We start from the raw sequence: 16,079 nt of genomic DNA, 5'->3' as shown, positions 1-16,079 counted from the left end.
TACTTTTTTTAATGTAAAACTTTACAGCTGTAAGAACGGTAGATAGAGAGTATTTATTCGGTAAGATGATAAAATTAATGGACGCCACATGGCATGTAAGGGAGGTTCATAACTGGGTCTGAATTCTTAACCATCATGACTTTGCCTACCACTCTAGTATTTTGTATTTTTTTTGAAAAATTTTATACATCACACTACTATCTTATTTTTATTTTATTATATATAATATAATATATTTATTATTATTAAATAATTATTTATTAAATAATTCTTTATCATTATAATAAAAATATCACATCTTATATAGTAGAATAAAAATAAAATTATGATATAATGTATATTATTACTCATAATTTTTTATTTAAAATTATGGTATAGTATGATGCGATATATTTATCGCTATTAAATAATTATTTATTATATATTTTTTTATCATTTAATAATAATAAATATATCATATATTATTTAATATAATTAAAATATGATGAAAATATAATATATATCATTCATCATTTTACTATTAATCCTTAAATTCGGGAGTGGATTCTAGAGAGGGTGGGTGGGGACTGCATTTAGATGTGGTTGCTGGGCTTGAATCGCATGGATTGAGTTCAAACATAAAGGCTTTGGTCCATCAATCAGTCATTGTCTGGGAAACCCCATAATTTCCGCAATAAATTAAAAAATGACAAACCCTTAATTAATGATAAGGTACTCGTGCACTTACCCCATCCGCCAATTAAGGTAGGCCATTTATTTTATTTGGAAAATGATAAAAGTTACAATTAAATAACAACGTGTATAAGCTATGTAATAAAGTATTATTATTTTAAATTTGATTTTGACTTTTATTTTAAATTTGATGTGTTTAAATATAATAAAAATATTATTATATTTAAAATTATCTATAAATTATGAATGATTTGTTAGCCTATTCTATTTATTTTAGAGTAATATTATATATAATTATGAGTTGTATAAATTTTATATATTTTTTTAAAAAATGAATTTTATTATTAAAAAATGAATTTTTTATATTAAATTTTTTTTTTTAAATATACGACTTTTATGCCATCTATAACTATAAATTAACATTTATGAGAAATGATATATATATATATGAGAAATAATAATTTATTATATTTTATATAAAAAAATGTAATAATTATCCGAAATAGTTACACTTTCAATCAATGATCAATCGTACTGCCATAGATATTACTACCTGTGCTATTAGAACAAAGAAAAGAACAAAAATGCATGGAAGGTTTACAAGTCTTGTCACAATAGTTGAAACTTTCAATCAATGATCAATCGTACTGCCATGTATTAGAGCAGCACTTTATCTATAGAAAGAAGAAATATATTTATTATTTTTATTTTTATCATCTCCTCATTATTTTATAATATAATATTAAATAATATATTTTAAATGAATGTCTCGTAAAGCAAATTTTATTTTATTTTATTTATTTATTTTTATATATTTTTTAATCATCATAAATATTTTTAAAAAATAACAAAATTTATATTATTATTAAAAAATAATTTTTTAATCACTAAATAATAAAAAAAATATTCAGGATACTTTTCAATCTCGAATTGGAGACTCAAAACATTTCTATTACTACCTTTGCTATTTAAAAAATAAATAAATAAAGTTTTTTTTGACTTTTGACGAGTCGCTGGCATATGCGTGGTAGATAAATGATAAAAAACTTCTAATTGTATAACTTTTAGTTATAGCGTTTTATTAAAAAAATTGTTATAAAAAACTTGTCTGTTGTTTGGTCAATAAGGCAAGTTTGAAGTAGGAAAATTCTATTTACAATTTTTAAATAGAGATTGTATGTGTAAATTTTTTATTAAATATAAAAAAATACTATTTTGATAAGAATATTATTGTAATTTTAAAAAAATTCAAAAATAAAATTAACTAGATTTGTACATGCAATCTTCAGGTAAAGACTGTATGTAGCATAACTCTTTGGAGGTATGGGATGAGACATAAAATTTTATCTAATCTTATTTTATCTTATTCTATTTTATTCTCAAACACAATTTAAATATAAAATTTTTAAATTAATTATTACAATTCTAATTTTTTCAAATTTCAAATTTCAAACAATATTATAAAAATATATTCTTATAATATTTTTTATTCAACTTTTTCTTTTTCTTTTTCTTTTTTCAAAATTTAAAAAAACATTAATTTAAATTATTTCACTATTATTCATAAAATATTTTATTATTATTTATAAAACTATCATCTTATCTACTTTCCAAACATGCCCTAAATGTTTACAACGTTTTTAAAGTTAATATATTTCTAATATTTTTATCTCTACCATGAGTCATAATTAAATTAAGTTAGAAGTCAAATGTGTTGAAATGGACGGACAAAGGAGACAACACGTGGGAGTAAAAGCTGGATGGATTGAATTAGGTTTATACCATTTTTAGACTGTGAGAGTGATACATCTTATTTTATTATTATAATTTTTTAAAATTTATTTATAAAATATGATAAATAATTTAATATTTTAAAATAATAATAATATTAAAAAAAATATTTTAATAATATTTTATTTATTTTTTATTTTTTATTTAAAATCATCTCATTTTATCTCATCATTTAAATTGAATCTTAAGAAAGTTAGAAAAAAGAAAAGAAAAAAAAAAAGGGATTAAGTTCATAATAATAGAGGGAGGAGGAAGGGTTTTTCTTCCCCTCTTGAAAGCGACATGAACCTTGAAAATAGAAAAATCTAAGAAAAACAAAATTGAAAAGAACTAAGTTATAGTATCAAAAGCCTATTTCCTATGCCAATTCAGAGAGTGATGGATATTTGAAAAGTTATATTATGAAGTAGACAAGTGTAATTCACATCATTTAAATATTAAGATTTGATTTATAAATATAAATTTAAAATTCATCTTATAACGAATAATTTTTTTATACCTTTTAAAAGTGGAGTGTACTTTTTTATAAGGATTTGTATGAAATTATCTATTTGAGATTTGTATAAATTATTTCTTTTTACTAAAAGATGTATGGCATAAAAAAAAAAAAGGGTAAGCTTTTCACATTTGTCAGTGTGATCAGTTTTTTTGCAAAAGATAAATTTGTATATTTTAAACTTGTAGATAATTATCATCAAAATGAGTGGCACTACAGTTACCGTTGGAAGCTATCGTTAGTAGTTTTGAGATTTTTATTTTTATTTTATTTTTTTCACGTATTTTTTAACATATTTAAATATTTAAAAAAAATTAAAAAATTCATAATATTATTAAAAAATACTTACTTAATTATTAAATAAAAAATAATAATAAAAAAATAAAAAAAGCACAACGGTAAAAACCATTAGGTTTCGTTTGGTTCATAAAGTCATCTCAACTCATTATTATAATTTTTTTAAATTTTAACATAAAATATAACAAATAATTTAACTTTTTTAAATCTTAAAATAATAATAATAATATTAAAAATAATATTTTATAATTTTAACTCATATTTAAACACAATCTAAATAGAAATCATTAGTAAGAGTGGTCTTACTCCATCAAAATATTTATTACTTTTGAATTGAAAACTACAGTAAAGCCGGAAAAAGTTACAGTAGCTGGTAGCTAAAAATGGGAAGATAGACAATGTGGTGGAAACCGTCCTTGGCGGTGGCTCGTGGCGCCAACGCCGACAAGCATAGCTGTTTCTTCACAAGGGTGAGCGCCGAAACTCACCAATCTTCATAGGATGGAAGACCAAACTATAATATTTAAAGCCAAAACTGGGACCCTCCATCAATCAATGCCGTTGTTTCTAACTTTCTACCCCTCCCATGACTGTTCGACACGTAACAAACAGTGACTACGATCATCTCTCTCTGTGGAACTATGTGCCCAACTGAGCGAACGAAGGACTGCCTTTGCACATTACATGTGCCATCTCCGTAGTCCCTTCCTATAAGTAGGTTTCTACTTTCCTGGTCTTCGCACCATCCACTTCAAACCCGTACCCTTCATCGCTTTCTACTGCACTGCGGATATACTCGGAATCTCTCTCTCTCGCTTCTGGCACGTTTGTATTGTCCGTTTGAGTTTGCGGAGGAAGAAAACGAATTTGAACGCGGGCAATGTCGGAGGAGGGATCTAGTGAACTTACTGGCCCTGTTCGTCGAGTTCTTCTCATCTCTGCTGGTGCTAGTCACTCCATCGCGCTTCTCTGTAAGCTCCTAATTTCTCCCCTTTCCACGATTCTGGGTCTTCTTGTTTCCAAGTCATTGGCTTTAGTGGTCCAGTGATCGTTGTTCCTGTTTCTTACGTCCTGATTAATCTGAAGATAGTTCCCGCCTTAGTGGCGAAAATGGAATGCAATCTAGAGTTTTACATGGGTTGAGTGCAAGTTATTGTTTCTTGGACTTTTAAGTGACGAAAAATCTATAGTTCTAGTAGATAATTCTCCAAACGGGTATTATTCCTTGTAACCACTGGGCATATCTTTCTGTGTATCATTTTGCTTTTTATGTTCTCGATTTGTACAACATTGTGAAACTCATTTTCTAAGTTCTTTATATTTGTACTTGAAATGTCATTCTGGAAACAACGTTCAAAACGTTTGTGCACACATATGTATGTACGTACGTAAATATGTATGTATGTATGTATGTATGTATTCTAGATCTTGTTCACGAGTCTCCTGATTAACTATTATTCTCTTTCTTGTTCATTTTTTCCCTCAATTTGGATGTAATTATTCGTTATTACTTTTTACCTTGAAGAGAGGGTCCCTAGAGATCGTTGTCTAAAGACACTGAACATGCATGGGTTTGGCCCTATTTTTAATCGCTTTGTACAGCATTATATTCAATTAGTCAATAGATTGATTAATACTTGGTTTGGTTATGAAATTGGAATTAGTTTTGTGTGTGCTATTTTCATTTGGTATCCCAACTTCATTACTTATTTATTTTGGTAAATAGTGGTCTCTCCTTATTATTTTCTTGGCTTTTGCCATGATTGGGTTTACTTCTAGCGTGATCATATGAATTTTCTCTTGACATTGCCTTTAACTCCTAACACAAGCGCCAAATGTGAAGTCTGTCATCTAGAATTTTGGTTTCTTTTCTAGCATGAGTTTCTTCATTTCGCTCTCGGGGCTCTTATTGCTGATCTGTGGCTACATGGGACCATCTACAATTCTACTCATACACAAAAATATCATTTTTGTTTCCAGCAACTATTTTCTCAATTATATGCATCAGTGTGCGCCAATCAAATAACACCCAACTGATATAGCGTAGGTTTGGTTGTCCCTTGAAACTGAAGGACTCGGGTGTATTCCGCTTATCAGTCAAGGATTTAAACTATATAACTAGAGCTATAATCACTGCTGTTTTCTATTTGATAATCTAGGATTTTAAGAGACTTACCTGTCCCAACTGTTCTACTGATTGTACCATTGGCTATCATTTCTGTGAAACCCTGTTAGAGGGATGAATTTCTACACAGAAACACGACAAATTAATTCCTTTCCGATTTCCCAAGTCAGCCCTGGCGTTGGTTCCATTTCACCTTGACACCATACTCTTGAGCTATCCTTAATCTTTGAGTATAATATCAGATTGGTGTCAATTGCCTTTTCTAAAGAGATATAATAAGGCTAGCTAAGCTTAGGAGATTAACAGAAGAAAAGTAATTATACTAATGAAACACATTAAATCATGGGAGAACAAATCCACCTTTTAGGACCTATACTAACCAAATTTGCTTTCCAAGTTCATATGAACTATATGTGGTTTTCTTGAAGGGGAAAAATTGTATTACTGAGTTTTCTCTTCTGATGATAGACAATGGAAGAGCAGTTGCTTCAATTTGCTTATTTACTGAATAACAAAGTTCTTTTGAGAAAAAGATTTGGCTTGGTTTACCTTAAAACTTGTTTTGGGTGTTTTTCCATTGAATGACTTCTATGCCCATTATGCCACTATGACTATCCTCCTTTATTCTTATGTTAATGGATGGCTTTTTGGTTGCCTCAGCTGGCTGTTTATATTCAGTTGGTAGTTGGCCTTTGAAAACATCTTCAGCTTCATTCTCTTTCCTACATTCTAACGTAAGTGAATTGGTTTTGTGGGGCTTTTGTTGATGCATTACAGCTGGAAGCATTGTTTGTTCTTGGGGACGAGGAGAAGATGGACAGTTAGGTCATGGGGATGCTGAAGATAGATTTTCGCCTACTCAATTGAGTGCATTGGATGACCGTGAAATAGAATCTGTTACTTGTGGAGCTGATCATACAATTGCATATTCTCTGTCACATCTGGAAGTTTATAGTTGGGGATGGTCTGTAGATCATCCTTTAATTTTGTCTTTTGAAAGTTCTTTCTAGGTTTATTTATTTCTTAAATTTTATTAGAGATGTGCATTTTGCAGTATTGCTGCATTGATTTCAGTTTAAAAACTCAACTTGATATAGAAGTTGACTAAGACAAATAATTTAGCCTGCATGAAAGGAAAAAAAAAATAAGGAGAAATTGTTGGCCTCAAGAAATGGAGAAGATATTCTCCATCAGATGAGGGAACTTCAATGAATCGAGATATAGGTTCTCATCTTCGATAATATGTAATCCCCTCCCTTCCCCTCCTAAAGGAGAGTTTTATTGCCCGTCATACTGTCTCACTGCTGGAAGCTTTTCTTTTCCAGAACGGTTTCCATTTCACTTCAATTATTTTGCATTTCATCCTTCTGTTTTACTTTAAAGCTTTGAGAAGCACATTGGCAACCACTTAGTCTTTGAAGAAGCATGTGAACATCGGGCTTGAAAAACATTTAGTATGCATGCATATGTATATTTACCTTTTTGCTTAGAAAAATATTTAGTATTTAATAATTTCGTGCTTATTTTACTTTCCTGCTGACTGCCATATATGATCAGTTCTGTAAGCAGCATGGCATTTAATCCCATGTGCAGAAATTATTTATTAATTTTCTGTTCTAGGTGGGTCTGCATGATATATGTCTTATCCGTATGTGGTAAAATATTAAAATCAAGATTTATTGATTTTTGGAGGATTTGTCTAGGTTTCATGTAGCTTGTAAATACCTTGTGCTCTTACCTATTTTCTCAGGGGTGACTTTGGGAGGTTGGGCCATGGAAACTCCAGTGACTTGTTCACTCCTCAGCCAATCAAAGCATTAAATGGTATAAAAATAAAGCAAATCGCTTGTGGTGACAGCCATTGCTTGGCAGTGACTATGGAAGGCGAGGTGCAGAGGTTGGCAGTCTTTTCTAATCTCTCCCTTTCTCTCTCCGTTTTATAACTGATGAATGATTCAAATTTAATTTTTTTCATTATTGCTAGAGGAATGGCCCAACCAAAGGTGGTATCTTTTCCTCTTTGGCCACCCTCCCTTCTTCCCCTCACATGTGAATGAAAAAAATCAAGTGCAGAAGAAAAATACAGAGAAAATTGTAACTGAAAATGTTTGTGGTAAAAAAGTACATCTTGAACCCTGAGCCGTATAAATTGGACATTTTGGGTTCGAAACTCCGCATTCACACTTTTTGGGGCCATCAAACAGGGGAAATTTTCTCTTGAATTGCCTGAAATGCACTTGTAGGAAACTCTTTGTAGATGGCATATGCATCCCCGGGATTAGTCAGGACTTTGTTTTTGGATGTCTGGAGCCAATAAAAAAAGAGTAATGCTATATATAGTCATGAGTTGTGCAAGCGCCATGCAATCATTTTGAAAAATAGTGGGGTCCACTATTAAAAAATTAATTTTTTCATGTGAATCCCATATTTACTTTTTTTTTTTTTTTCAAAAGGAGTGCGTGACGCTTGTGCACTATATGACTGCAAATATCATATCTCATAAAAAAAAGTGCATCATGACACACAAGGTACTTTTGTATAGTAGTCACAATGCCCATGCAAGCATCCACCTGCAGTCCCTGTTTACAGGGAGAAGATTGGGTACTTCACTTGACCTTAGTAAAAATGGTACGATCCAATAACAAAATGGGATCAAGTTTCCACTCTATAAATGTCATGTTTGTGCTCCTGGATCCCTCTAGGAAGGTAAAATCATGAAGATTTTGGAATCATTCTTCCAAACACTCTGAACAGTTGTTTAATAGCATGCTCCTTTATACCAAGCTTTATATTTGGTTGTATGTTTCTGCACCGAATTAATGCTGATTGCAACTATCTTGAGCATACTTATGTTGATATACCAATGCATCTATTTCCAGTTTCTAAGTCATTGCTTGTTTTGTTTGCATTGTTGACTTCTGTTGTGAGTTACTGCTTGTGCATATCTGCGCTAACTCTTGGGAAAATGCTTTACTGTTTCACTGAAGTTGGGGACGGAACCAAAATGGTCAACTTGGTCTAGGCACCACAGAAGACTCTCTTGTCCCGCAGAAAATTCAAGCATTCCAGGTACAGAGTAATTTAGTTATTTACGATAGACATATATTGGATGCTCTATATCACCTACATCACTTTTGATTCACAATATTCAAAGTTAAGGATGGTAGGTACAGCTAGCTGTGAATCCTCGTAAGAAAATAAAAAACCAATAGATAGGATTTTTATGGAACGGAAATCTCACCACCAAGTGTCAGGTCCATACATGGATATATTCTTTTATGCTTGTTGCTGTATTATAAATGAACCATGGGCACTACCATGCTACCAACTATTTGGCCAACACCATCTATGTGATAATTAGTGATTTCATCAAGAAAAAGGAAAGATGGAAGCTAATGAATTTATCAACATAAAGGCTTATCCAACAATATTGTTGCGATTATCACATTCTGGTATCAAGCAACAATGGAACTTGTGAAATATACTGACACAATTTTCAATCAGGTTCTCATACATACTCTTTTATGAAACAATTCACGTGTCTAATTTTCTTTTTTATTTTGTTAGGGAGTCTCAATCAAAATGGTTGCTGCTGGTGCTGAACATACTGCAGCTGTTACAGAAGCTGGAGAGCTATATGGATGGGGCTGGGGCCGATATGGAAACTTGGGCTTAGGTGATAGAAATGATCGCTTGGTTCCTGAGAAAGCTTCTGCGGTTGATGTATGTCCCAAATATATTATGATTTATTTCTTTTTAGAAGATAACAATTCAAATGATCATCTAAGTTTTAGGAGTCTTTCAAAATTATGTTGGGCATCTTCAAAGTTGTAGGTTTGTGTCAGTTGTGGGGATCAAGAAGATGGGTTGTGGTCCTGTGGATTCCTTTGCATAACTCCTGTTCCTTAGAAGGTGGACTTTAAATAAATATATATATTTTTGGGCTTCACCAATATTGCTTGATATGAGTGACCGTAGAGGATGATATGGCATGCAGGTGAATGATCCCACAATATGGCTTTAGTGTTAATCCCTTTTCAGTTCTTGTACTGTATATGAGAAGCTTTTATTTGACGAAATTTATTTTATTTATGAAAGCAAGACCATAATGGGTCCAAATCATTTATCAGAATTTTAAACTTCAGAACAAGGAGCATATAAAGTTATATTAAGTTAGAGGGTCTGACCAAACCTCCGGTAATGTTCCACAGTTCATTGTCTTCAAATGAAAATTAGTCCAGTTACCAGATTGAGGCATTAGTGATATTGTTGCTGACTTGCCTCAGTTGTGTTATAGGCATGTTGTGAGGCTTGAATATTTCCTGCTTAAAGTCTCGGCCATTACAGCCAATTTACAAATTCATGGCAGAATAAATCATGTGGTATGTTGTTCAGTTTTTCTGGATCCTGCTAGAAAACAAAAACTGCACCCTAATTACTTGTGAGCGGTTCTGTGACCAAGATGATTATGTCAAGTGACTTTGGTGCACCATGTTTCATGCTCATATCTGGAACCACACTTTGAATGGAAGGTCTGTTCGGGAGAGCTATATCAAATTGTATGTACACGTGATATGGTATGTCTTTCATGGCAGTATAAATCATGTGGTATGTCGTTCACTTTTTCTGGATCCTGCTAGAAACCAAAAACTGCACCCTAATTACTTGTGAGTGGTTTTGTGACGAAGATGATTATGTTAAGTGACTATGGTGCACCATGTTTCATGCTCATATCTGAAACCGCACTTTGAATGGAAGATCTGTACAGGAGAGCTATGTCAAATTGTATGTACAAGTGAACTAAACTGCAGACGTCTATATGATTGGAGTCTTCTAATTCAGTCACTGTTCTTCACAGTCTATGATAAGATATAATGGAAGTATGCATGTGGTGTTTTCATGTTATCTCCTTGTATGTTAAACCTGAAAGGAAAGAAAGATAATTTTTGTATAAAATTAAATTACAGGGTGAGAAGATGGTTATGGTAGCTTGTGGATGGCGGCATACAATATCTGTTTCCTCATTGGGTAAATTATACACTTATGGCTGGAGCAAATATGGTCAACTAGGACATGGGATTATGAAGATCATCTTGTTCCTCACAAGCTAGAAGCCTTGCGCGATACTTATATTTCTCAGGTGATCTTTTATTCCCATTGTGCTGGTATGGTTCTTAATTGTGTGTAGAAATGATTTTTTATCCTACAACTTTCTGCGTTTGGAATGCTACTTTTGAGATTCAAGCTGTTTAGCACCCTCCATGTAACTGAATTTGCGATTGGCATGAGATTGATCATGTTTATCAAATTGTTTCTGGTTAATGGAGCATTATCTCTTCTCAGAAAAATTTATTACAGTAGCTTGGGAGTACTTCACTTTTTATTTGGATCGTAAAGTTGCGTCCCTTTGTTTTCTTCTTGAATGTGCAGAGGATGTAAGCTTAATATTATGAAAGGCTAACATTTAACCCTGTTGTCTGTTCAAGAATTAACTTAGATCAAATTTTAATCCTTACTGAATGTGTGTTTTGTGTGTGAGAGAGAGAGAGAGCAGCAGTAGCAGCTGCTATTGGTAGGTCATGGAGGGAGCAGTGTAGTACAGCAGAGTAGGCCTACGTGGTCTTAAATGCGGTCTGTGGAAGTAGGCTCTGGATTAAGTCATTCCTCAATGTCTTGGAGACTATAAACTATAGATGCATTGGGTTGTGGAAATTTCTGCTGTAGAATACGAGCTTTGCTTGAAAACTCGCTAGTAGTTTGGAGAAATTAGTGCTTTTAATCCATTTTGTCTGTACTTTTCTTGTATTGGTGCTTTTTAGGTATCGGGTGGTTGGAGGCATTCTATGGCACTTGCATCTGATGGAAAACTTTACGGCTGGGGTTGGAATAAGGTTAGCAATCTACATCTTTAGTTTTCAGATTGAAAATATTTTGTTGTGTTCTCTTGTTCATGAATATTTAATAGATGAGAAGAATGTTGGCTCAAGAAATATATGGATAGACGGAATAATTACTAGTTTTCACTTATTATAAGTTGATCCTCTGTGTGTGTGAACACAATGCCCGAGAGTCTAGATGCTTCTAACTTACTAATATTTCTACCATCTTTAGAGTTTCATTAGCATATCCTTACTCTTAAATTTTACATCACTTGAACCTGATATATATGTACTTCATCTGCATTAGCTTATTTATTGTCTTATGCCTTTTTTCTTTTCTTTTCTTTTTTTATACAGTTTGGACAGGTTGGAGTTGGTGACAATGTTGATCATTTCTCTCCTGTGCAAGTAAAATTTCCCCATGAACAGGCACATTCTTATCCCAAGATTGGTTAAGATAGGCCGTGGCATTGATGTTCAGTTCCATGGAGATTTCTTCTGAATTTTCTTCTTTCCAAAAAATTATTAGCCTATTTCTTAGTTTTATTTGGCACTTGGCAGAGAGTAATTCAAATCTCTTGTGGATGGAGGCATACACTTGCTCTTACTGAAAGGCAAAATGTATTTTCTTGGGGAAGAGGTACCAATGGACAGCTTGGGCACCAGGAATCTGTTGACCGGTAAAGGCATTTAAATCTAAAATTAATACCTGGATGTCCATGCATACATTAATATCATCAGTCTATTTGCTCTGAACAAAACTGGTCAATGATCCCTGTCAAATATATTTTTAGAATCCAGGTGGGGTGTGGGGAGTAAAGGGAAGTGAAACGAATTGCTGGTTCTGACCAAAACTGGTTCTGACCCATCAAATATCTATGGTATATAGTGCTAGGTTTATCTTACTGTTAGGATTTAGTCTTGATGAGCTTAAGAAGAATGCTAGTCCATTAAAAACTTGCTTTCTTTATTGGGTTGTACTTGATTACATGCTATTGAGTCCACTGTGTTAGCAGAGCTGTTTTGTGCCGGATTGTTGTGGCAGACACCTAAGGCCAATTTCTTTAAAACTAATAGCATTGGCTATACCCATCGTTTGATAACTGTTATGCATAATTGAAAAGTATACTTAATGCTATATCTGATAAGGAAATACTTAAAACTCAAACTTTTAACCAAGAGATAATTTTGTGAAGGTGGATATCCCACAAATTCTAATCCTAGAAATATATCCATTATTGAAATAAGATATACCAGCTATGATCTGGTGCATCTCACCCAATAAGTATACTCTATCACAGCCCCTCAAACATTGGTAATTTGCCAAAATCATCATGTGTTTGCTTAACAAAAGATATGGTGTCTGTGAGTATTTGTTGTACAATTTCTAGGACAATAAAATTTGGTAGTTTGAATACTAATGCTACAATGCCACTGACATTGAGGAAGATCTGCCACTTTAGATGGTGCATGAGGATCTGATATTTTATATGATAAAAGATGTGACATGTCTTCTTGAGAGCCACCCTGGTTCATCCGTTCACTGGATACCCAGGAGACCATTAAGCCATGCACGTAGAATTGCTAAATGGGCTGCAACTGAACATTTTTGGATGTATTTGTGGGACTCAACTTCCCTCCCATGTTAATTGGGATGACTGATGAGATCTTAGATCCCCCATGAACGTGATAATTAGTGAATGATGGCATTTGCTTAGGGAAAAAAGATCAAAGCTAAACCTAGGGATAATTGTGGACATGTTTTCTCATCAATCCTTATCAAATCCTTGAGATATTATCCTGCTAACTAAATCTCTGTTGATTGAAATGTGATGAATATATATAGGATCTGGTGCTTATCACCTTACACCACAACCTACATTGAAAAGATTGTATACTTAATAAGAATTGATGGCATTGATCTAATAGTGTAAACCTTTGTTAGTTGTGACCCGATAATTATGAAAATTTGGGTGCTTTTTGGTTGTTCCTTGCTTGTGAATATTGAATCCTGCCAAGACCAGTTAGAATCTCACACCATAAAAAGCGTATCATAAAAGTGAGCGGCTTTGGCGAGTTGGGTTTTTTGAGCTTGATTAATTATTTTTCCTTAGTACTTTCTCTCTTTTCTGGTTGTGGAACTGAAAAACTAACTAGTTAAAGCTTCTTGAGATCTCTATATTATATGCTCAAACTCATGGCTTTGTCTCATGTAATCCATAGGAACCTTCCAAAGATCGTAGAGGCTTTAAGTGTTGATGGATCTAGTGGACAACATATAGAATCCTCCAAAGCTGATCCATCATCAGGTGCTATATTCACCCAAATAATTCTTTTTGGCTCATAACTCAACAATCATGCTTTTACTGATTTTTTAATATGTTCAAATGTTTCTTTGGATAGGCAAAACATGGATCTCCCCATCAGTAAGATATGCAGTTGTTCCTGGTGAAACTGTAAGATTTTGTTTCATAGATGTTGACATGAAGAACACAAAACCAAAAATATAAATCTCATGACTTGAAAAAACTCAATTGAAAACCAAACCAATTTCAGTGCATTTCCTTAATTTCTCTTTGAGCCAACTCAATCGGTCAATCCATATCGATTTTCGTTGATTTCAAACCAATTTGAGCTAATTCAAAACTGTATCTTTTTTGAATTGTGTTGGAGAAATGAAATCTTTTTTTTTTTTTTTCTTGTACGAAAATATGATAGTATCAAATATATTTACTTTTTCATCCTTGTGTTCAATAAGAAGGGTGGTAGAAAAATTAAAGATAAAACATAGATCTCTTTATTTTGATTAGTTGGCAAGAACAAATTAGGAGAAAAATGAGTATTTTGTATTAAATTTATAATCATATATAAAGCACTACTATTGCCTTGGCTTTATAACAAAGGATTTATTTTCTTTGTAGACGAGAATATTTGAAGCAAAAAAAAGGACCCTTGAGTTCAAATATATGAATTGTATTCTTTCCTGCCTATTTACTGGGAATGAAATTTCTTATTACCTATAAATATATATATGAATTGTATTATTATTGAAACTATTTAGATTCTTATTGGAGCTAGTCAATGATTTCATTTTCTAAAACTCTTTTATACATGATTTTAAATGTTTTGAGTTGCAATATATATTATCTATACTTTTTATTAGCGCTAAAATACAGGATTCAAAATTGTCATGAATTATCGATTCAACAAATTGAATTCTCAATTCATTAAATCAGTCCTTCCCCAATTCTGGCCTAGTTTGGGTATTGAGAATTCAGAATATCTCATTGTTATTCATTATTTTATTATTACTTTTTACTTACTATTCACTATTATTTAATATTTTATTATTATTTTTTATTATTATTCACGCAGTACTTGAGAATACCTCATTATTCAAACGCAACTGGGCAACTGGCCTGTGGTAGTTTTTAAAATATTTTGGTACCCTTAACTCTTCTCCAGAATTTCCATTTTTTTTTTTTTTTATGAGTTTTAAAGGATGCTTTCACTGCCATACTAGATGCCCTTTGCTTCCGAGGAAGATAGAAATAGGCATCCTCTGTGTCTCTGGCTGGTATATGAGTCTTTTATATTGTGGAAACTCCTTATCCTTTGCTTCTGCAGGTCCAAATGGAAACAGCCGTTCCAGTCCGGGGTAATGGGAGTGATGCAAATGTTCCTGAAAAACTGATGTGAAACGGAAATTCACCATATTGTGCACGAGACCATGTGTTATGCACGAGACAAGAAATCCTAGTCTTTAGGGATGTCTGAAGATGAAGTGCTGGGTCAGCAGATAATGGGCCTTGCAGTTGTTTAGTTTGTTATTTCAGTCAAGTTTGTTTAGTGTAGTGGGCCACGTCCAGTGTAGTATTAGTTGTTATGGGTCATGCACGTTTATTATGGTTGGTTATTAAAATAGAGTCCTGTAATCCGTTGAGTCTGTGGGTCATTGTTGACCAAGTCTATCCGTAGTGTTTATAAATGCTTTGCAGTTATCAGTAATGAAATTAATTCAGTTTCTATAATCAAAGTGTTACAAGTTGGAGGTCCAGGCCCCTCGAAGTGCCTATAAAATTTACGTTGTATTTTCAGCTTCTATAATAGTGGTATCACAGCTGTGTTCCTGCGCCATGACTGAGGGTACATGCTACGCGCAACTGGCAGAAGCAGTTTCCATATTGAAAGGTTAAATCGTGCACCTGCGAGAAGAACAAGACAAGCACAAACACATGCTGGAAGCCGTATTGTAACAGCTCAACAATTTAGCAACTAGTTATGAACAATTGGTAGTAAAAGGTAATAATCAACCAATGGGAAAATGATATTCTAATACAATAGGTCAGTTTAACCATAATCCTTTGTTTGAGGGGAATGAGGGGATTCATGCTAGAGACACTTAGATTAAATTTTCTCAAGTTTGACGGGATAAAACCCATGAAATGGATTCTTAAGGCTCAACAGTTTTTTACTTACTTTAAGACACCTAAGGACGAAAAATTACAAATTGCTTTCTTTCACATGGAAGGCAAGGCATTGTCTTGGTATTGTTGGTTAATGGAATCAGGGTCTATTGGTGGATGGGATGAATTCATTTCAGCACTTAAGGTACATTTTGGACCCAATGTCCCCTCTACATTCCAAGAGTTGATGAATGAAGTGTTTTAACCTTATTTGAGAATGTTTATTTTGGTTTTCTTTGACAATATATTGATTTATAGCAAGTCAGTAGAGCATCATTTATAGCATTGGCAAATTGTTCAGGAAACATTAAAGTCTCATCAGTTGTTTGCAAAACAGTCTAAGTGTGTATTTG

General features: G+C 32.9%; 1 protein-coding gene and 1 long non-coding RNA gene across 2 annotated transcripts; one reads left to right on the top strand and one right to left on the bottom strand.

The window, feature by feature from the left end:
* Positions 1-1,547: 1,547 nt before the first annotated feature.
* Positions 1,548-14,888, bottom strand: LOC121250067. Its single transcript, XR_005937699.1, has 3 exons — positions 14,676-14,888; positions 5,241-5,246; positions 1,548-1,559 (listed from the first exon to the last, which is right to left on the bottom strand). It is a non-coding gene; the product is annotated as an uncharacterized LOC121250067 (long non-coding RNA).
* On the top strand, positions 3,934-15,288 carry LOC121250066 (ultraviolet-B receptor UVR8-like). Its single transcript, XM_041148988.1, is given in 13 exon segments — positions 3,934-4,227; positions 6,159-6,345; positions 7,132-7,278; positions 8,369-8,450; positions 8,949-9,104; positions 10,349-10,454; positions 10,457-10,521; positions 11,201-11,272; positions 11,618-11,689; positions 11,822-11,940; positions 13,484-13,569; positions 13,664-13,716; positions 14,888-15,288. Coding segments are annotated over 13 exon segments (1,308 nt in total). The 5' UTR covers positions 3,934-4,136; the 3' UTR covers positions 14,960-15,288.
* The last annotated feature ends 791 nt before the right edge of the window (positions 15,289-16,079 follow it).

The sequence above is a fragment of the Juglans microcarpa x Juglans regia genome, chromosome 2D (assembly GCF_004785595.1).
Source record: "Juglans microcarpa x Juglans regia isolate MS1-56 chromosome 2D, Jm3101_v1.0, whole genome shotgun sequence".
Taxonomy (NCBI): Eukaryota; Viridiplantae; Streptophyta; class Magnoliopsida; order Fagales; family Juglandaceae; genus Juglans; species Juglans microcarpa x Juglans regia.
The sequence above is the reverse complement of the archived record's forward strand: the minus strand, read 5'-3'. Positions and strand labels throughout refer to the sequence as shown.